Source organism: Cervus elaphus, chromosome 19 (assembly GCF_910594005.1).
Source record: "Cervus elaphus chromosome 19, mCerEla1.1, whole genome shotgun sequence".
NCBI lineage: Eukaryota > Metazoa > Chordata > Mammalia > Artiodactyla > Cervidae > Cervus > Cervus elaphus.
Window position 1 is genome coordinate 36,086,040 of NC_057833.1, and position 22,834 is coordinate 36,108,873.

The 22,834-nt window shown below is 46.4% G+C and overlaps 1 protein-coding gene and 1 pseudogene across 1 annotated transcript in view; both read right to left on the reverse strand.

Annotated features, from left to right (window-relative positions):
• The window catches only part of PARL (presenilin associated rhomboid like), a 54,553-nt gene extending 49,119 nt beyond the window's left edge, over positions 1–5,434 (reverse strand). The window contains exon 1 of the mRNA XM_043875081.1: positions 5,269–5,434. Within this exon, the coding sequence (XP_043731016.1) occupies positions 5,269–5,393 (125 nt within the window). The 5' untranslated portion in view covers positions 5,394–5,434. The remainder of the gene's footprint in view (positions 1–5,268) is intronic.
• A 7,503-nt stretch (positions 5,435–12,937) lies between these two features.
• On the reverse strand, positions 12,938–21,211 carry LOC122675210 (annotated as a pseudogene).
• Positions 21,212–22,834: the final 1,623 nt, after the last annotated feature.

Below are 22,834 nucleotides of genomic sequence, written 5' to 3' on the forward strand. Positions count from 1 at the left end.
TCCTGATCCAATGATTGAACCCAGGCCTCCTGCACTGTGGGCCGATTCTTTACTGTCAGAGCTACCAGGTTCAATCCCTAATTTAGAGCTAAGTCTAGTAAACAAAGTTAACACCACTCTGTGTCAAGAAACAAAATGTGTGACATAAAGGAATTATGTATCATAGGAATACATTTCCTTTAAATGTTTCCTTGTAAATGGTTACAAATTGTAACCCAGTGTAGCTGGTGACTGTTTTGTTTATTTTTCCTGCTGTGCCAGGAGGCTTCCAGAACTTCAGCTCTCTGATCAGGGGCTGAACCCATGCCATGGCAATGAGCTCCTGGAATCCTAACCTAACCACCAGGCCACACTTTTCTCTTTTTAGACCATGATATATGAAGGATGAGATTTCTTTATATCTCCAATAGCTTAATACTACAGGATATGTACTCAATCACTTCTAATGAAAGACTACCTCAACAGTTCTTCAACTCATTTACAATTCTGAAGCACAATGCCTGAGAAGGAACACAAACATGCCAGGTTGGGAATCTGGCTTTAACACAAAGCCAGACCTTTTGCCTAGAATAATATTTATCTTAAGAATCTCAACAAAAGTGTGGGGCTGAGGACACAAAGAACATGTTACACAAACTGGCCCCAGGGACAGTTCAGATGCAGAATATATATGCTACAGGTGGACATACAGAACTTGGAGAGAATTAAGTACTGTGACTTGGCTCACTGAACACCTATTCCTTTCACCTAAGGTACATTCACATGATGCAGGGACTGGGAAGCTAAAAACTATTTTCCAGATATCCTTTCAGTTAGAGTTTGTGATGTGACCAACGCCTTCTCATCAGATTCACTAGCCAGAACTGGGTCAGAACTGGGTTCGGTGAGAAGGCGGGACACAGGCATCACTCCTGTGGAGTGGTGGAGGCGACACAGTTCTTACTCTGGTCAGCAGATTCATATCTAGTAGCAGCTTCCCCAGTTGCCTCATTTATTATTGCATAACAGACTGCCCCAAGACTTCACTGTCCTAAAAGTGTAATGACATCTCATGATTCTGTGAGGTAGCTGCCCTTGGCTGGGCAGTTCTGCTGGTCTCATCTGGAATCACTCAAGCAGCCAGTCATCTGGCTGCTTAACTGGAGCTGGAGAGGCTATGATGGCCTCCCTGCCATATCTGGAGCCTCAATATTGGCTGTTAGCTGGTTCTCTCTTTCTAAATGGTCTCAGTAATCTCTAGTCTAGTCTAACAAGAGCTTTAACCATAACAGTGAGAGTGTTCCAAGACAGAAAAGGATAAAGCTGCAAGGCCTCTTGAGATCCAGACTATGAACGTTGGACAGTACTTCTTCCACATGCCACTGGTCAAAGCTAGTCACAAGGCCAACCGTGCTTCAAGAAAAAGGGAAATAGATTCCAGCTCCAGATGAGAAAAGCTGTAAATGACTGTGGCCATGTTTTAAAATCTACCACATTAACTGTGGCAGAGGCAGTTATGACTCTGAAAGCATAGTCTGGAACAGTAATTCTTACACCTGGCTCCTGAAGAGGAGTAGAATACTCCACCCCCAAATATGCCACTTTGGCATGGGGATTATTCTGAGCTGAAGGCAACTGAGAAGCAGCAGATATAAGAAAAACTCTCTGCCCTGCCCCTATAGGCCTAGAAGCAGGATACACACTTGTAAAGGTGTACCCACTCCCTGCCCTGCGACCCACCCCCCAACCCCACCGTCTCTACCAGGAAGGACAGAAGTTAATCATAAGACAACTCAGGACCCTATGAACCCAGAGAAAGCATCAGAGGAATCTACGTAACAATCTTTACTAACTCGCCCCCATATTAACTTCCCACTATTTGCTGCCCTAGAAACTCAAAGTCCTTTCCCTTTGCATTCTCATTTCTCTACAACTTAAATTTTCTTTTGTTAAAATCCCATATAAGACCAAGTTCTAACCATCCCTTTCGGTCACTCATCACTGAGTACTCCCAGGTATATGTGCAAAGCACGGTTTCCCCTTGTTAACCTGTTTTTTTGTTAGTCTGGCAGGGTCCCAGCCAATAAATCTAAGATTGGTAGAGGGAAAACAGCTTTTCCTTTCCCATATTATACCTTAGTATTGCCTGGTAAGCTTTTTAAAATAGGACACCATGGCTCCACATCAGACCAATTAAATCAGAATCTCCAGGGATGGGACCAGTGCATCAGTATTTTTTAAGGGCTTCCCAGGTAATTCTCAAGTGTGGGAGGGTTGAAAAGTTGCGATTTACCACAGATGTCGGGAAAGCTTTAGTCTCTACACAAATCACCTGGGGGTCCTGTTAAAAAAAAAATTCTAATTCAGTAGGTCTAGGGTGAGTCTGAGATGCTGCATTTCTAAACAAGCTCCTAAATTACAGACTGACAAACTATGGCCTGCAGAGAGAATTTGGTCTTCCAGCTTAAAATACCTTTTGCATTTTTAAAGAGTTGTTTAAAAGAAAAATAATATCTGACAAAGACCTACATGGCCCTATTTTCTATCTAGACTTTTATAAAATAAGTCTGACAAACCCCTGTCCTAAACTGCTGGTTCATGAACCACTTTGAATAGCAGGAGCTAGAACCTAATCCCCCACTCTTCCAACAATATTTCCACTTAAATTACAATAGTTATCTACAGGTTAATCCTAACTGACTAGAATTTAAAAAATAGGATTTGTAACCAAACGAAGAATTCCAATACAAAAGTTTAACTAGACTGACAGTGAGCATTTTTTGGCTCATTCCCAGCATAGCATCCACACCCTCTTTCTTTGGCTCATTCCCAGCATAGCATCCACACTCTCTTTCTCTCTCGAAAGAGTACCCTGGAATTTCCAGCCATTTGGTTGGAGGAGGTACACCAAGCTCCTGACTGGCGTAAGCATGTCACAGTTATTTTCTTAAAACTCATCTTGAGTTAATAGGTGGAAAATTAAAAGGGAAATGAATATACCAGATTTACTAATTTGTCAAGTATTTAACCTAAATATATCTTAAGACTATCATCTCAGTCTAAATTTAAGATTTATGCTCCGTATAAATGATACATACAACTGACAAATTATGCAGGCTTCTTTCCTTTTTTTTTAGGCTTCTTTCAAGCCTAAACCATTTTTCAGAAGTGCTGCCAATAGTTTGCTGATGGTAAAGTTTCTAAAAACTCTAAGTGAGATGTTCTTCATTTCCTGTAAAGAGCCAGACAATAAATATTTCAGTCTTTGTGAAAACAACTTAAATCTCTGTGGCATACTGTTTAGTCTTTTAAAGCACAGAAACCATTTTTGGCTGGCAGGCTGTCTTGGGCCTGCCATTATAGTTTGCAGAAATTCTGACGAATATCACCACCTGTAGTTCTTGTTTAAAAAAAAAAAAAGCAAATTCTCAGCCACACTTCACTCCTGTTACAACAAAAAATCACAAAGACTAAGCCTAGACCTCTGTTTTTTAACCATATCACTGACTTCATTCCTCCATATACTAATTTTAGAACCTCGAGAAGTGAAAACAGATCTAATAAACTTACATACAAAGAAACTTGCTTCTTTCTAGAAGTTAGATTTCAGGCTTACCTACAATCTCTTTTTCAATGTCACCGCAAAAAATGTCAATTTCAAACTCTGCATATGAATGACAAACTAAAAACTTGTGATGGTAATCTTCAACACCACATGTATGTGTTTCAAATGGTCTCCAATTTTTACTGGAGCCTCCTCTTTAACTAAGTTGTTCTTCTTTTCCTTTCCCTTCCTAACACAGATCTTGAATACTGAACACCTGTTGCTTCCTAATAGCTATATTCACTCTTCTTCCCTCTCAAACTATGCAGTTTCAACTGGGGTTTGGAATAAAGAATGGAATCAGGACCACTGATATAAATTACCACCTCCACCTGAGCTCCTCATTCCCCCATCTCCTTAGGAGTTTAGGTTAGTGCTGAGGCTCCAGGTTCCCCTGTATCATGAAGTTAAGTACAATGTAAGCCATTTTACCACTAATCTCCGATCCTGCATTCAGGGCTTGTTTAGAACTACAGGTTCTTTCCCGCTTCTCCCACAACCCACATCCTTTCCTCCAACCCACCTCCTGCCCACCAGGCAAGTCGACAGGACTGAGGTAAGGCCTGGGAAAAACAGTCTACAGACACTCCAGATGATTTGAAAATTAAGGATGCCCTTTGAGCATCCCCGTGATGATAATACTAAAATAGGTACTACAAATTATTTGTCAACAGTGTGTAGGTCTGACTTGCATTTGTGTTAATTTACGTGTCAGTTACATGTCTGAGAGAAAAGGACTTGTCTTGCCTCAGGGGCACAGGTTCAGAAATCTCACATGGATTGTGTAAATAAAGTTTCTGTGGTGTTTGAAAAAAAAAAAAGAAAAGAAAATCAAGGATGGCTCCACCATATTGGAACCTCAATTATTTACCACTGGCTAGAGCTGGTGTTAAACTAAACACAAGGCTTCTTGCTATCATCTATCAGGTAGACTTCAGGCACTCATCTGACCAAGTAAGAAAACGGGGAATTAAAACTCTGTTAAACAACAGAAAGAAAATTCAGAGCCAAATACACACTAGAACCTTAGTTAAGGGATTTCTCTCAATTTAGAGTTGAACTATTCTAATACAAAAACAGCAAATACTGATAGACCATACTCTTCACACAGCTGCTACTCAGGAAAAATCGAGTATTTCTTTCCAAGTCATCTGAAAACCAAATACTCCACTGTCTCAACCCTTTTAACAGAAAAGCCTCTCCCACAACTTTGCAAGAGGCAAAGTGATGCCCTCCTCTGACTCCGCCTTCCCTTATAAATTCCTCTAAAGAAGTATTCTGTAGAAAAACAAACTTTTATAAAGCCTGATAAGAGAATAAAATCTCGGCCCTGCCACTCTACCAGCTGTGTTAATTCTTTATTTGCTCGCGGGATTATGAGGTATGGTGCCCAATCTGCCCTTTACAGATTACTTCCCCTTCCCGACACGCCCCTCCCGAGAAAGAGGCCACAGCGGGCTCACGGAGAGCTGGGCCGGGGCTGGTCACTGAGGACCCGCGGCGAGGTGGCACGACGAGAAGCGAAGACTGGACGGCGCGGGTACGGGGAAGAGAGAGAGGAGGGACGCGTGAGAAGAGGGGGTGAGGCAGGGGAGGCACAAGAGGCCCGCACGGCCTCCGCACCTGAGGATGCGCGGCCGGAATCGCAGCTCTGAAACGCGAGAAGCCCAGAGGTCGGTCATTACCTGCGCCGGAGCAGCCGCGACGGGGCCAGGACCGCAGTGAGCTCTTCGTAGCTGCGGCCGCCCGCTGGCGGAGTCCACGCTTGCCCACAGCCCCAGCCTCTCTGCGCCCAGCCTCGCCACGCCATCTTCCCAACCTCTGCCCCACCATGGCCCGACCTTACCAACCCCAGCCGGAAACCACTTCCGGGGCGAGGGAGAACCATAGAGTGCCGAGGAGCAGCCTAGAGCGCCCCCGTGCGGCGAAGCCCAGGTCCGACCTACGGAGAGACTAGGACCCGCAAGCCGACAGTCAGTCTCCTGGCACCGCTCAGTCTGGACCTGGGAGGATCGTGGTCTAGCGCCCGGGCCTACAGCCTACAGGCCGAGGGGAAAACGAGCAGGGAAAACGAATTTATTGAATGATGCCATGGACCAGGCACTTTACCTAAGTTACTGCATGTATTACTTAAAATTACTGCAAAACACTTAAGATAGATGTTATTACTGTTGTTGGTTTGTTGTTTTTTACCGAAGGGAAGTGAGTGGAGGAACCAATATTGCAACCCAAGTTTTCTTAAATTACTACTCTTTTTACTGCACTTCACCATTTCATGTTATGTTACACTGAAGAGTTTGTGCATGTAACAAAAGGTCCAAATCTGGCATGAAAATCTAGATTCTAAATAAAACTCAAACTTCCTGATCAGCTCTTTCCCACCTGTCAACTTTATTTTCTGCCACTCCATCCCTCCCTCTTACCCTAGCTGTGATCATACTGAATCATCTGCAGTTTCTGAAAAGCACAACTTTTCCAGTTCCTCCTTTTCTGGAGTTCGTATTACCATCCTCACTGCCCAAACCACCTTTCCCTTCTCTTCCTACCTAAATAATTTGTCCTTCAGACCAACTTGGAGCATCACCTCTTCTAGGAAGCTGTAGGAAAAAGTTCTCCTCCATCCTGGCCAGGTCTGAAAGTTAAAGTGACAAACACATTAACAGGACAAAAGCACACCAATTTTATTAAATTTTTACATGCTCATGGAAGTCTTCAGAAAAGAATGAAAATCAGAAGAGGCTAGAACAGGAAGTTTTTATACCTTTTCTACAAAGAAACAGGGCTTCCCTGGTGGCTCAGCAGTAAAGAATCCACCTGCCAATGCAGGAGAGGTGAATTTGATTCCTGAGTTGGGAAGATCCCCTAGAGAAGGAAATGGCAACCCATTCCAGTGTTCTCCCTGGGAAATCCCATGGACAGAGGAGCCTGACAAGGATGCAGTCCACTGGACACAAAGAGTCACATGCAGTTTAGCGACTAACACAACACAGCAACAACTACAAAGAAACAATCTGTGAAGAACTATCCAGATGATGGGGCTTGGGCTAGGGGTAGTCCAACCAGGATTAGGTAGTGCTTATCTTCCTTAGTAGGAAGAGAAATGTTAGGTTAACAGAGTTTGTTGCAGATTGCATCAGTGTCTCTTGTTGAACAATAATATTAATAATTATTAGTAATAAATACTCATAATAATCAATATGGAGGCTGCAAAGAACAAAGAGCTTTATTTAGGGTCTCAAGAATTGCAATTCAGAGGCACAGATTAGGGTAAAACGAAACATCTTCCAGGTAAGAGAAGGAATCAGAGGCCTATAAAGGCAAAAACCGCAAGGTTGTTCAAGAATTAGAGAGTTCCCTGGTGGCCTAGTGGTTAGGATTCTGGGTTTTCAGTGCCATGACTTGGGTTCAACACCTGGTTGGGGAACTGAGATTTTCCCCAATAAGGCAATTTTCCTAAAGGGATGGACTCTTGCTAGTTATTTTAGGGTAAGAGTTTAATAAACAGGTAGGCTGTCATGAGTTAATTTTAGGCTGAGTCAAATAATTGTCTTGAGTTTCTGGAACATTGAATAGATCTTCTGGATCCTGCCATTAAGACAATAAGTTGTCCAAAGATCAGATTCTTTGGCTAAGAAGAATCTGAGAAGGCTGAAAAGTGCATAGGTCACACTTCCTCAATGATTTCCCAACTCTCTAAACTATAGAGGTCTCTTAGCAATACTGAATCCATTTTGATTTTACTTTCACATTGGTCTAGTCTTTGGACTGATAAGGATCTGTCTCCTTGAAAGGAAACATTTATTTTCTGCCTTTAGAAAGAAAAAGAGGGGGGCAGGGTCTGCATTTGCTGCTGCTTTTATGTTATATTTTATATTTGCATTTACTGCTTCTTAATTGCCTTCAGCTCAAAATAACTTTTATGTCAAAGAGTCATATTTAGAGGTGACATTTTGGTTCCCATTAAGTCCTTCCTCTTAGACCTTCACTCTGATTTAGGTGACCTTGAGTGCTGTAATAACACCACATTCAATCTGTAAATACTTATTAAACACATAATGCCAGGCAGTATAGGCTTCCCTGATAGCTCAGTTGGTAAAGAATCTGCCTGCAAGGAAGGAGACCCCGGTTTGATTCCTGGGTTGGGAAGATCCACTGGAGAAGAGATAGGCTACCCACTCCAGTATTCCTGCACTTCCCTTGTGGCTCAGCTGGTAAAGCCAGGCAGTATACTAAATCTGGGATATATTTTAGAAGACACTATCTCTGACCTCACAGAGATCCTGCTCTACTGAGGAAAAAAGAAGCAAGGCAATAAACAGGCAATTACAATACATTGGAAGAAGTGCTATGGTCAGAGAAGGAGAAGGCTCTCTGGGGGTTTAGAGGATGGAGAAATAATGCAGTCAAGGGATAAGAAATGGGAGGTAGGGCTTCCCAGAGAAAATGATGGAGTTTACCAGGAGGAGAGAAGGGCTGAAATATTCTAGGTAGAGAGAATAGCATTTGTGATGTCTTCCAGGGCATGCCTTACTTTAAAAACTAAAATAAATTAACCTTGCTTTTGTCAGTTCAGTTCAGTTCAGTCTCTCAGTCATTTCCGATGCTTTGAGACTCCATGGACTGCAGCACATCAGGTTTCCCTGTCCGTCACCAATTCCCAGAGATTGCTCAAACTCATGTCTATCAAGTCAGTGATGCCATCCAACCATCTCATCCTCTGTTGTCCCCTTCTCCTCCTGCCTTCAATCTTTCCCAGCATCAGGGTCTTTTCCAGTGAGTCAGTTCTTCACATCAGGTGGCCAAAATATTGGAGCTTCAGCTTCAGCATCAATCCTTCCAATGAATATTCAGGACTGATTTCCTTTAGGATTGACTCGTTTGATCTCCTTGCGGTCCAAAGTACTCTCAAGAATCTTCTCCAACACCACAGTTCAAAAGCATCAATTCTTCAGCTCTCAGTTTTCTTTATGGTCCAACTCTCACATCCATACACGACTACGGGAAAAACCATAGCTTTGACAAGATGGGCCTTTGTTGGCAAAGTAATGTTTCTGCTTTTTAATATGCTGTCTAGGTTTGTCATAGCTTTTCTTCCAAGGAGCAAGTGTCTTTTAATTTCATGGCTGCAGTCACCATCTGCAGTGATTTTGGAGCCCAAGAAAATAAAGTCTGTCACTGTTTCCATTGTTTCCCTATTTATTTGCCATGAAGTGATGGGACCGGATGCCATGAGCTTAGTTTTTTGAATGTTGAGTTTTAAGCCAACTTTTTCACTCTCCTCTTTCACTTTCATCAAGAGACTCTTTAGTTCCTCTTCACTTTCTGCCATAAGGGTGGTGTCATCTGCATATCTGAGGTTATTGATATTTCTCCCTGCAATCTTGATTCCAGCTTGTGCTTTATCCAGCAAGGTGACATACTCCTTTCCCAGTTTGAAACAAGTCAGTTGTTCCATGTCTGGTTCCAACTGTGTCCTCTTGACCTGCATACAGATTTCTCAGGAGGCCAGTAAGCAATCTTAGAGGCTGCTGGGTCACAAACAGCTGCCAGCCCTGTGAGGGGGTCATCCAGGCAAGAGAACTCTAGGCTTTTTGCCACTTTCTGGGACCCTGCATGCCCAATGGGGCCCATTCTGGACTCCCCAGGCCCTGGGTATGGTTCCACACAGAAAATAACATGTCTGCAAGAAAGTTTCAAGATCTCAAAAAGCCTGTAAGAGAATAGTGCTCAGTCATAAAAAGGAATGAAATATTGCCATTTGCAGCAACATAGATGGACCTAGAGATTATCTTACCAAGTGAAGTCAGATAAAGAGAAATACATGATATTACTTGTATGTGGAATCTAAAAAAAGCGATACAAATGAACTTATTTACAAAACAGAAACAGACTGAAGAGACACAGAAACAAATTCATGGTTACCAAGTGGGAACGGGGGAGGAAAGGATAAATTAAGACCTTGGGATTAACACATACACACTACTATATACATATAATAATCAACAAGGACCTAGTGTATAGTACAGGGAACTAGATTCAATATATTGTGATAACCTATAATGTGATCATCTTTTTTCAGAAAAGAATCTGAGAAAAAAATATATATACACACATATATGGGCTTCCCATGCAGTCCATGGGATCGCAAAGAGTCGGACATAACTGAGCAACTGAACTGAACTGATGGGCTTTCCAGGCAGCATAGCGGTAAAGTATCCGCCTGCCAACACAGGAGACGCGGTTTCGATCCCTGCTTTGGGAAGATCCTCTGGAGTAGGAAATGGCAGCCACTCCAGTATTCTTGCCTGGGAAATTCCATAGACAGAGGAGCCTGATGGGCTACAGTCCATGGAGTCGCAAAGAGTCAGATACAGCTGAGCACGCACACAGGCACTCACACATACTGAGTCATTTTGCAGTATATATGAAACGTTGTATATCAACTGCACTTCAATTTTCAAAAAAGAAGGAAAAAAAAGCCTAGAAGAACTTGTACATTTGCTTGCAGAAAAACTAGAGGCTAATTAATACAAGTTTCCTCATTTCAGGCTGCAATTTTCCCAGCTCAGTTTAACAGATGTGGATGAAAAAATTAATAGTCGATCTAAGAAAGGAATGGAAACTTTTATTAGAGCCAATCTGAGGATTCTAACCTGGGAGACAGTCTTTCAGAAAGCTCTGAGGACTTTCCACCCGTTAGAGGTCAAAGCATAGTTATGTAAGCTTTTGAGACAAATATACATCAAATGATGTATTATTGACAATTTACATAGTGCAGATCTGCACCTATGAAGGGAGTTGTGGGTCCTGTGTCCTTATGGCCCTTTACAAGATTAAGAAGGACAGCTATCTCTTAAGGAGGTCTGGTTACTGCCGACGCACCACACACTCTCAAGGGGAGTGGGGAGACTGAAAGCTGCAAGGAAATTTTTTGGTTAAATTTTTTCCTGTCTTGCCGTAAAATAGGAATTTTATTTAATCACAGTGATGACTGATATGCTACTAATTAGAAATGTTGGTTCATTTTGTCCACTGGAAAAAACACAAGATAAGAGCAGTGAGTTTCCGTTTTATTCAGGGACAGTACTGAGGACTGTGGCCCAGAAGACAGCCTCTCAGAGAGCCTCAAGGAACTGCTCCTAACAGGTAGGGGAGGGGTCAGTATGTACACGCATTTTTTTGTGGGAAATTGTGTGTGCACGCACACGCTCAGTTGTGTCCAACTCTTTGCGACCCTGTGGACTGTAGTCTGCCAGGCTCCTCTGTCTATGGAATATTCCAAGCAAGAATACTGGAGCAGTTTGCCATTTCCTACTCCAGGGATCTTCCTGACCCAAGCGTCGAACTCGCCTCCCGGACATTGCAGGTGGATTCTTTACCCCTGAGCTACTGGGGAAAACACAGGTAGTGAAGCAGGAAAAGTTTACTACTAATCAAAAAGAACAGATATCTCAAGGTAATGATTTTAGTGCTTATCTGTCTATGTAAGGGAAGATGAAAGCATCTGGGGTCATTGAAATCCTTCCTTAGATATGCATCTTAACTACCTAGGGGCCCTTACATCCGAAAGGCAGAATGCATCCTCCTGTTTTTCTATCCTGAATTCCCCTCAGGGTGCACTGTCACTGGTGACTGCACTACCCACTGTAAGTGGGTCTTGACTTAACCCTTTATATAAGGAGATGATGAGTGACACTTTTTGTTCTTTTTAAAATAATTTTATTGGGTATAGTTAATTTGCAATGTTGTGTTAGTTTCAGGTGTTCAGCAAAGTGAATCACCCTTATACATATATCCACTTTTTTTTAGATTGTTTTCCCATACAGACCATTGCAGAGTACTGACTTCACTGTGATATACAGCAAGTTCTTATTAGCTATCTATTTTATAAATTGTACTATATATATGTCACTCCCAATCTCCCAATTTATCCTCCCCACCACCTTATCCCCTGGTAACCATAAGTTTTCTATATCTGTACTTTGTTTACCAGTCATAGGTACATCTTTTAAATAAGTCAAAGGATAAAAGATATTTCTTTCTTAGAAGTCAGATTTATTCAGATATGATTTATATACAACATTCACCCTTGTAAGTATGTAGTTTAGTGATTTTTGACAAACACATTCAGTTGTGTAACTGTCACCATAATCAAGATACAGAACATTCCCCTCACCCCAAAAAGTTCCCTTGTGTCCCTTTATAGTCAACCCATAACCCTACTCCCAGACCTTGCCAACCACTTATGTTTTATGTCCTATAGTTTTGCCTTTCCAAGAATATCATAGAAATGGAATCATATAGTATGTTTTGTTGTGAATATATATTTTCATTTCTTTTGGTTAAATAGCTAGGGGTGAAACAGCTGGATTGTATGGTATAATGTTTAATTATACCAGAAATTGCCCATGTGATTGAACCATTTTACATTCCCATCATCAGTGTGTGAGAATTCCAGTACTTAGGTTCAAGACTTTGTTTTTAGCAATACAAATAGGTGTGTAGTGGTATCTCATTTTGACTTTAATTTGAATTTTCTAATCAAATTATTCTAATCAAATTCTAATCAAGTTATTTTAATAGGCAATATTTGTCTAGAGACACAGTGGGGTGTTTTTTTGTTTTTTGGCTGTGCCACGAGGCATGCAGAATCTTGGTTACCAGATCAGGGATTGAACAGATGCCCCCTGCAGTGGAAACATGGAGTCCTAACCACAGGCCAACCAGGGAAGTCCCTGGAAACACAATGTTTTAAAACTTGAGGCATCCTAGGTTGCTGGGGAGATCTTTCCCAGTCATGTGGCTGCAGGGGCATGCACTTCTTGCCTCTGGTCAGGAGAGGGCAGGAGAGGACAGAAAATGAGCTTTCCAGGTTTTGACTGTCAGGGGCTGCATCAATAGTATTGAGATGCATTACTGCATTTAAATGGCAACCCACTCCAGTACTCTTGCCTGGAGAATCCCATGGAGGGAGGAGCCTGGTAGGCTACAGTCCATGGGGTCGCAAAGAGTCAGACACGACTGAGCGACTTCACTCACTGCATTTATGGTTTTTCTCTCTGAACTCCTGAGAGGCTACCTCGTGAGACTTGACTCCCCAGATTAATCTTGTGACGTGATTCAAGGCCAAACCTCTTAACCAACCTTATAAAATCCTAGGGACTGAGCTACCAAAACTGAACCACATTGGTAGAATCCTTAATAAGTATACCCTCCAATGTCACACATCAGAGCTTGTGTTAGGGAGAACCACAGGCCACTAAGCTGGTAAACTCTGTTCTTCTCCAACTTTTCAGGAGCTGAGAGAGACTGAGGCAGGTCTTTGTGGGGGACAAGCCTCCACACTCCGGTCTGCTACAGGACCTCCTCTCTAGGACCTGGATGGGGGCAGTTTAGACGGGGCACGGCATAGATCTTCTGGGGCTGGGGCTGCCGGGTGCCCCCAAAGTTGTACTCCAGCCTGAGCCCTGGGCTCCGCCCTGGCAGCTGGAACGAAAAGGTCCTGAGGAGGATGGCAAACATCAGCAAGAGCTTCATCCGAGCCAGCTGGTCCCCTAGGCACACCTGATGCCCTGGAAGCAGAAGGAAAGGTCATGAGGTAGCAGGTAGTCCTGCAGTGGTCCCATCACACCCACCACCCACGACCAGTGCTACACCCCATACCTGCGGAGAATGGCAGGAAGACTTCCTTGACCACAAAGTTTCCATCCTTGTCCAGGAAGTGGCCAGGGTTGAACTGTCAGGGGGTCTCCCAACTCTCAGGGGCACAGGGCACAGAGGCCAGGTTGGGCAATAGGATGGTGCCCTGCAGAGATGAGCTGGTGTAGCTCAAGGAGCTTAGTTGACCCAGCACCCAACCCTGATGCTGGGCTGACACGAGCTCAGAGAACACTAGGTATGCAGGTGAGAGTCATCTAGGGCCAGGGAGCCCCAAAGAGATTCAGCAGAGAGACCCTGACAGCAGTGAAGTTGCTGGGCATTACTCTCTTGGCTAAGGGGCACCCACCTCCATCCTAAAGACTCCCAGCCCGGGCTAGAGACACAGTTCCCGCCTCCGAGGAAGAGGGCCAGTGGCTGGTGGGCATGACCAGAGGGGACCAAGTCCTTGAGCAGGGCAACAAACAGTGGTGGTGTGTGTGAGAGAGACTGTGTGTGTGCGTGAGAGAGAGAGGAGAAATGGAATGGCAGACAGACAAAGCGTAAGGAAGACTGACTAAGGAGGCAGAGAGAGAAGAAGAGACAGAAAGTTTCACTCCTTAGAATTAGGGAGAGAGGGTGATCTCTAACCCTAACCCAAGCCCTCACTCTACCGCAAAGAAGAGTGACTGGAAAGAGAATCAGACTGATCAGATGGGAGCAGATGGGAGCCCATGCCTCCTGTTGGTGACTTCTGCTCCACACCTCGCAGGCCCTGGGCTGAGCAAGAGGCCCAAGGGGAGGCAGGAAGGGGTTTGCTGTGGCCGCGGGACCTGGGACACACAGCCCCAGGGCTCTGAAGCAGGCCTCTTATTCTGCGGCTCCTTAACCAACACCAGAGAATCAAACTGGTCACCCCTGGTGGACTAGAGAACTGGCCACATGATTCTTGGCTTTGACAAAGACATCTTGAAATTAAAGACAAAACCCCAGCAGTTTGAAGCCTGCACATCAAAGAGAAGCCAATGAGGAATGCAGAAAAGAGATAACATGTATCTTTTCAGAAGCCCTCTCCCCTCTTTTTTTAGTTGATCTACTGAAGCCTAAAGGGAGGGGCCTGACCCTAGCCATCCAGACCGACAGGTACCCAGGCCTCTTCACTCCACGGCTTTAGGCAGAGGCTTTTACATGGGAAGCACATGTTCCTGCTGCTGCCTGAGCAAGCTGTTTCCTAGTTATCGTCCTGGGACTTCCACCCCACACTCTGTTTTCCCTCCCTGGGATAAAGAAACCTCTGTGTTACGGCAGTTCTTAACAATCTCCTTTGGATGCAAAGGCTCTGGGCAAGATGCTCTTTTCCCTTCAGAGTTATTTATGTCCTGTTCTGGGTGATGTTCTGGACTTCTTGCAAAGTGACTGAGCGACCTTAACTCGTGGGACTGGCTCAGACATAGCCAGTACTCAACAAGGGCAACCCTCCCTCTCCTCCAAATTATAGAACCATCTGCCTTCTGGGTACCTCCTGAGGACTCTAGCCCAACTTCTTCCCTGTAAATGGCAGATTGGAGTTTATAATCAAATAGAATGTCTGAGGAAATGGGCTTGAAGTGCCATCTCTGTATTAGGGGCCATTGCTGTTATCACTGTCACTTGACTGTTGGAATGGTTAAGAACAGTTTAGGAATATCTGTAACATTTAATGATCTACTGTCAAGCTTTAATTCTGCTTTCAGGAGACATCTCTTGCCCAAGCTGGGAAAGCTGGATATTGATTCCAGGCTGTTAATGGTTCCCTGGAGCTCTTATCACAGAAAAAACTCTTAGAATCAATTGGCAAGAATGGGCTATTAATAAGGAAATTTCTAATCCCAGATGGCATAAAACAGAGCTGAATTCTAGTTCCCTCTTTGTCAACTTGACCTAATTTGGTATAACTCTTAGACCACCAGGGCCTGGGGCCTCCTACCAGACTAACAGCAGAATGAGTTGATGACATGATCCTATCCTTACAATCCAGGAGACATTTAACCTCTGAACATGATGATCAAATACTGCCAAAGACTGTTCAGTATTAGCCAACCTAACAGAACAACAGACAATGCAAAGCATCTCCATCCAACATGCTGGCTCATTTACTTTACTAAAATGGGGTTTTTGGAACAATATGAATGGCAGGGAGTATGATAAAAAGGACAAAAAAAAAGTTGGAATCAGAAGGGCATGAATTAAACTCAGTTAAGTTTCTTACTAACTGTATGTTCAGGGCAGTTACATGAGCTCTCATCAGCTATCTGTTTAAAAAAAGAATAACAATAGCAACAACATCAAAAGGACAGGATTATTATGAAGAAGAAAATGTATGGAGGCAGGGATCTCAAGTCTGATCAAATTAATAAGAATTTAATGATCACATCCTACCAGGCCCTTGCAATCAAATCTGCCCTGAACCACGGTTGTAAGAGTTGAACAAAGGATCTCATGATGGAGAAGATTGGGCTCCCATACCTTCTCTCTAGCCATCATTTCCATGGTGTACCATCTTGTACCATCAAGGCTTCTAGCAAGAACAGGCTGGAGCATCAGTGCTGAGCCAAAGCCCCTTTCTGAGTGAAGGCTTGGGGCTCTGATCATCACCTCCATGCACTGGGTGCCAAGATGAGAGACTCTGCCACATCGTCATTAAAATCGGCAGCCTTACCATCTGTGCTTCTTTAAAATGACACCCCACTCCCCAAATGATTCTTGGTGCCTGGCATCCACTCCCCGTGAAACCCTCTCTGCTTGAGGGTGGGCTGGCTCTAGTGACTCGCTTCTGGCAAATAGAATATGGCAAAAGTCTTGATATCATGTGGGATTAGGTTACAAAAAGACTAAGGCTTCTGTCTTCTCACTTGCTCTAATGGAGTTCAGCGGTTTTAAGCTCCCCTCTGTAGATTCCCAGTGTCAAGAAACTGAGGGCGGCCTCCAGCCAACTGCCCAGAATCAACTGAATCCTGAAGATGTGGGACCTCCCTATGGAGCCTTCAGGGAAGACTGCAGCTGCAGCCAAAAACTTCATCATAGCATCATGAGAGATACCGAATCAGAGCCATCCAGCTAAGCAGCACCTAGGCCCCTGACCCACAGACACTCAGATCTCTGACTCTCAGAAAAGCTATTGTTGTAAGTTGCTAAGTTTGGGGGTAATTTATTACACAACAAGAGAGGTAGGCTTCCCAGGTGGTGCTAGTGGTAAAGAATCCACCTGTCAATACAGGAGATATAAGAGACACAAGTTCAATCCCTGGGTTAGGAAGATCCTCTGGAGGAAGGCATGGTAACCCACTCCAGTATTCTTGCCTAGAGAATCCCAGGGACAGAGGAGCACGGTGGGCTACAGTCCATGGGGTCACAAAGAGTCGAACAGACTGAAGCAATGAGCATGCAAAGAGAGGTAGACAGTTAATTCAATAAACATCTTTTACTTAGGATCTGCATAGCAGTCAGTCATTGTGAAGACTGAATGCTGTAGTGGACACAAATCCCTTAACACAGTGAGGCTTGGCAGAGAGCAGGTTATTAGTTTTTAGAAATTATTAGAACCCATTTCATGTCAGAAACCTGTCTCAAGTTGGATCACCAGAGAGCTATAAACCTCAACTCTTATCTTTTTTTTTTTTTACTCCATACAAAAATGTATTCATGTCAACTTTCATCATTTAAAATGAGTTGGAGGTAAGAAGCTACCATTTGGAAAAATATTCCTGTATCTTTTAAAAACTCCTACTTAAGGCACCACTCAATATATATTGTCTACTGGCCTTCAAAAGTGTTATGAATGATGACCTTCATAATAATTTCTTGGAGGGTTATAAGCCAAAGTTTTCCTCATACGGGTATGCTTGCTTTAATTACATGAGAGTCATAACTAATTTGGATTTCCTCTTTTGCCTTGACCCCAAGGTAGCTCAGACTCAAGTTTATGTACATATACAGTAGCTGTTTTCAACCTAAATAGTTTTTAACTTTATTTCTCTATCTCTTCTTATTCAGTACTTGTCCTCTAAAATCACTGAGGATGGTGACTGCAGCCATGAAATTAAAAGACGCTTGCTCCTTGGAAGGAAATCTATGACAAACCTAGACAGTATATTAAAAAGCAGAGACATTACTTTGCCAACAAAGGTCTGTATAGTCAAAGCTATGGTTTTTCCAGTAATCACATACAGATGTGAGAGTTGGACAGTAAAGAAGGCTGAGCACCGAAGAATTGATGCCTTCAAACTGTAGTGCTGGAGAAGACTCTTGAGAATCCCCTGGACTGCAAGGAGATCAATCAATCTTAAAGGAACTCAACCCTGAATATTCATTGGAAGGACTGCTGATGAAGCTGAAGTTCCAATACTTTGCTACCTGATGTGAAAAGCCAACTCATTAGAAAAGACCCTGATGCTGGGAAAGATCAAAGGCAAAAGGAGAAAGGGACGACAGAGGATGAGATGGTTGGATGACATCACCGACTCAATGGTCATGACATGAAGGATTCAGAATTACATATTCAGCATAATCATAGATACATTTAAGAAATGTGGACAGAAAAGATTGGAAAGAAGAACATTAAAATATGTGCAGGGGTTACTTCTGAACAGTACAGAACATTTAAAAATATCCCTAAATGAGTATATTCTTTCACAATCATAACCCTCTTGTCTGGAATGCCATAGATAGAGATGGATGCATGGATGATTGACAGCCGGCAGACAGGCAGAAGCTGGAGCGGTGGCTGCCCCGCAAAAGGTGTATTCTGCAGGCGCTGGATCGGTCGTGAGGTCACACGGGGGCCACCTACCTTGGGCACAGGGTGGCCGTGCACGCGAGTGGAGGTCACGCACTGGCGCACGGCGCCCACCGTCACGCCGCTGCTGAGGCGCTGCGCGCCTGGAGGACAGCGCGGATGTAGAGCAGTCGCTGCGGTCCTCATAGCGGATGGCTCTGCAGGTGCCTCGCACGGCGTCCAGCTCTTGCTGCACCCTCTCTGCCGGCAGCTCCGCGTGGGTCCCAGGACGATGCTGCAGTTCAGCCTCCCGACCCTCCTGGTCCACACCCGGAGATAACCGCGGAGGCTCGGGGCTCCTGGGTCGCCCCACCTCACTCAGCCACCCTTGGTCCCAACAGTGACAGGCTCTCTCTAAGGCAGAGCTCCTGAACAAGATTTTGCAGGGTTTGCTTCTCCAGCGGTTCCAAGGGAAGGAGAAGGATTCATATGTGGTTACCCACTGTGTACCAGGTTTCCTATATGCAAGGAGTCCTATGGAGTAGGAACTGTCTTCTCCGTTTTACAGACAGGAGAACTGAGGCTGCAACCAGACAGGTACTCTGCTGAAGGTCACAAAACTGGTGGAACCAGGATGTGAACTTAGGTCATGGCTAGTCGGTCCCTGAGAGAACTCTAGCCACATTTTCTTTGTGATCTTGAGTGGGCATTAACACAGGGCCTGGCACTTAGAGGTACTGAATCAGTACTGAATGAGTGAAATAATACCGCCTCATCTCACACTGGTTTTAAGTGGTTGAATTACTTACCCAGGATTATTCACTAAGTAGCCAGGAATAGAAATCCCCTCCCTGCCCCCTCTCCCCCTTCTGATTCAAAGCCATGAACATTTCCCATATCACAGGGGTCAGAGCAGGCCCCTCTCCCAGGGCTACAGACCAAAGCCAGTGACAGGGGCCGGTGCCTTCAGCCCAGAGGCCCACAGCCCAGGGCAGTCAGTAGGGTGTACCCATTGGCCCCCTTACCCTGGATGGCTCCATGTTGGACCATGTAGATGAGCGCCCAGTACAGAGTGGTGGCCGTGGTGTTTGCCTTCCAGAAACAGGTCGACCACCACCTGGATCAGGTTTTCTTCATTGAATGTGGAGACAGGGTCGTCCGTGGCCTGGTGGGTAGGTGGTGGGGAGAGCCGCTCCAGGTCTGAAGCTCTCCTTTAACAGAGCCCTGGGGTCTCCCTGAGAGAGGCCTGGCCAGTCCCTAGACTTGTGACCAGAATTCTCTGGGTAGAGGGAACTGCCCCAGGGGTGCTGGCTCTGACATCAGCTAGGTCCCCTGCTTCCCACCCTACCCATGTCTGCAGGAGCCAGCGCTGGCCTGGGAGAAGAACGGAGGAAAAACCCAAACGGCTGCTACTTTGGCATGCTCTGAAAGATTTGAGGCCAGGGTGAGGAACTGAGTTCATGGCTTTGAAACGAGATGCAGCTGGGAAGACTGCCCCTCTGTACCTCCCCCCACCCGGCCCCTCCCCCTGCTCTGGCCCTCCCCCTCACCTCTGGCCCTCTGCAGCCCTTTCAGGCCTGCCTTGATGATCTGGGCCAGATAGTAGCTGATGAAGTCCTTGGGGGCCTCAGATGTCCTGAGTTTGTGCCTGCTGAGCTCCCGGTGGATATAGCCCCACACAGCCTTCTGGTACCTAAACATCTCCTGGTAGGGGCCAGGCAGGCAGCAGAAGGCCCAGGGGAACAGATCGTTTAGCTGTGGGGTAAGAGGCCCACCCAGGGGCCACTCAGGTGCCAGCACTGAGTCAGGGGAACTGAGAACGTTGCTGGGGATGCTGAAGGGGGCTGAGACCTCTGAGGTGGGCATCCCAGGAGGAACCCAGAAACAGGCCCTGTGGCCCTCCCCCTGCCTAAGTGACACTCACCCGGTTATGCCCTGGCTGAGGCCCATGCCCATATCGGACCCTCAGGGGTCCAACGACCCGCACACCTGCCTCCTTGAGCGCCAACTTAACCGGCACCAAATGGTGCCGACAAAGGCCAGGCCAAAGTTGACGGTTTGAATCAGTTCCTGGAAGAAGGGATCCTCCGAGAGGAAGTGGCGGCTGAACACAAGGGCCCCAATGACTCTGGCTGTGGATATGACAATGGGTGAAAAGAAAGTGAAGTCACTCAGTCGTGTCCAACTCTTTGCAACCCCATGGACTGTAGCCTAACAGGCTCCTCCGTCCCTGGGATTGTCCAGGCAAGAATACTGGAGTGGGTTGCCATTTCCTTCTCCAGGAGATCTTCCCAACCCAAGGATTAAACCCAGGTCTCCTGCATTGTAGGCAGACGCTTTACCATCTGAGCCACCAGGGAAGCCGGGAAGACTATGGGTGCCTGAGGGTCAAAGGGTCCACCTGAGAGCAGAGGGGCGGGGCTCAGGGTGAAGAGGCAGAGAGCTCTGCCGTGAGCACGCCTCCAGTCTGTACACAGCTGCTCACTGCATTATTCATTCATTCTCAGTCCTCAGCTGTTCACTCAGAAAATGATCACTGAGCACCATCTACGGGCCAGGCTTGGTGATACAGGTGCTGGGTTTGCAAGGAGAGGGGTGGGAGACACACACCACTTTAAACACACTAGAATGTGGGGCAGGTGTGTCCCAGCTGGGAGCCAAGGACGCGGGGACCTGGGATTCGGGGAGGGCTGCTTAGCAGATGATGTCAGCCAGGTCTGAGAGGAGCTGGGGTTTCTCAGAGGGAGGGAAGGGATGTGGATTAGGATATTCTAGAGGAGGATGAGCATGTGCAAAGGGTCTGTGGTGTAAAAGGCCCAAGATGTTGGGGGGAGGACATTTCCCCATTTGTAGAGAAGGACTTCAGGCTTCCTCAAGGACTGGATATTCTGGGCCTGTGTCCACTCACCTGCCCACACTATAGAAATTTCCGATTTACTGATGTAGCATAAGTCCCCTCTTGGACCTGCAAAGGGTCCACTCCTCTACCCTTACGCGTGTGCACACACACACACACACACACACCCCACACATTCACGGTTCAGCCTCCCTGCAGGAGTGTGCTGTGTGCTGTGGGGATTGGGGGGCTGTCCAGGCCACTCCTCACCCTGTTCCCGCTGGAAGGCCTCGACCAGCTCTGCCGCCTCTTCCTGCAGCCTCAGCTCCAGCGCCAGTGGGCCTCGGCCCAGCCGCCGCAGACCAGGCAGAAGCATCTCTACTGCCGCCAAATGTGTGCCCATTGCTGCAGATGACCCCTGGACCGGGGGTGCGGCACATCCAGCAGTCCCTCCCAGCCTCCCTGGCCAAGGCCTCCCTGGCCAAGGCCGCCCGGCCCGCACCCCAGTGGGGAGGGCAGACCCCTGGCGGCCTTCCCAGTCAGCTCTGGGATGGTGCTCTGGCTGGCCAGCCGGCCAGTGAGGGGCATCTGTGGCTCGTGGGGTCCGTAAGCCTGGTGCCGTCCAGGTGGGCTCAGCTGTGCCCTCCTCCCAGGCTGCCAACCTGATTTTGCCTTTAAGAGTTCCCATAGGAACTGGAGGAGGAGATAAAGAAGGGAAGGGAGGACAGGGCCTGTAGGGGAGACAGGGGGCGAAGGGCGTTCTCTGAGCCAGGTGCTGTACTGGGCACCTTCGGCTGTGTGGCTCACTTAACCTCCGCCCAACCCTGTCCCTGGGAGGCGAGAGCAGTCAGTCTCCCCATCTAACAGACGGGTACACTGAGGGACAGAGAGTGAGTGCCTCATCTGGAGCAGAGCTGAGACTTGACCCAGGTCTTTTTAACCCCCGGAGCTGGTTCCTCCCCATGCCACCCCCGCCCCTCGCACAGGGTTATCTGAGGAGACCCGAGTCCTCCCAGCAGATTCCTTCATGCCAACAATTCTGGGTTACCCCACTGGAGCCCCGTGTGCAGTCCCCACCCAGCCACCCCATCCCCAGCAGGGAGAGCAGCCTTGCCTCTTTCTCCAACTAGGTCCTGAAAGAGTGGGGTGAGGGGCCGGCCTGAGAGCTTCTCTGAGTGGGAGACCGGGGCTTCCTTCACCGCCCAGAAGCCACTCAGCACCACCACCGGCACGGGGCCCACCCATACTGTGAACACGTGGCCGTGAGTCTGGGCCAGCTGCAAAGAGACGGGGTCCCAGGCTGCAGAGAAAGCTCAGCTGACCCCATTCCCTGCACCTTCCTTTTGGCATGAACCCCTTCTCACACCCAGTACTCACCTTCTCAGAGCGCTCGCCACCCATTCATCAGACAAGCCAAACCCCGGGTTGCCACAGTTGGAACTAGTGCTGGCGGGGATCACGTCACAGGCTCCCTGCGGGCTTAGCATAGTCAGGGCCCAGGACTTACACACGTGGTGTCTGATCGTTGAACCTCAATGACCCTGGGAGTTGGGTATGTTCCACCCATTTCACAGATGGTATTAAATTATCACTATACTTTCTCCAGAGCTTAGTGTCCAGAGTGGCCTTTACACAGGTTACTTTAGCTTTAGCGTACCATCAGTGTGGGTATGAGGTACATATCATTATCTTTATTTTATGGCAATGGAGGCCAGGGAATTCCCTGGTGGTCCTGTGGTTAGGACTCCATGCTCTCACTGCTGGGGGCCAGGTTCAATTCCTGGTGGGGGAATGAAGATCCCATAAGCTGCTCAGCACAGCCAATAAAAAAAAGAAGAGAAAGAAAAGAAAATGGAGGCCAATAAAGAAGCAAAAGACCAGAACCTCACACCCAGGCCCCATGACTCTCAGTGCAGTGCTTTTTGGGGAGCCTGGGAATCATGGTCATCTCATATCTTCACCCAGAATTTTAAAGAATACTCAGTTGTCATCGATGAGAGCTGAGCGTTGTCATGGAGAAGGGAAT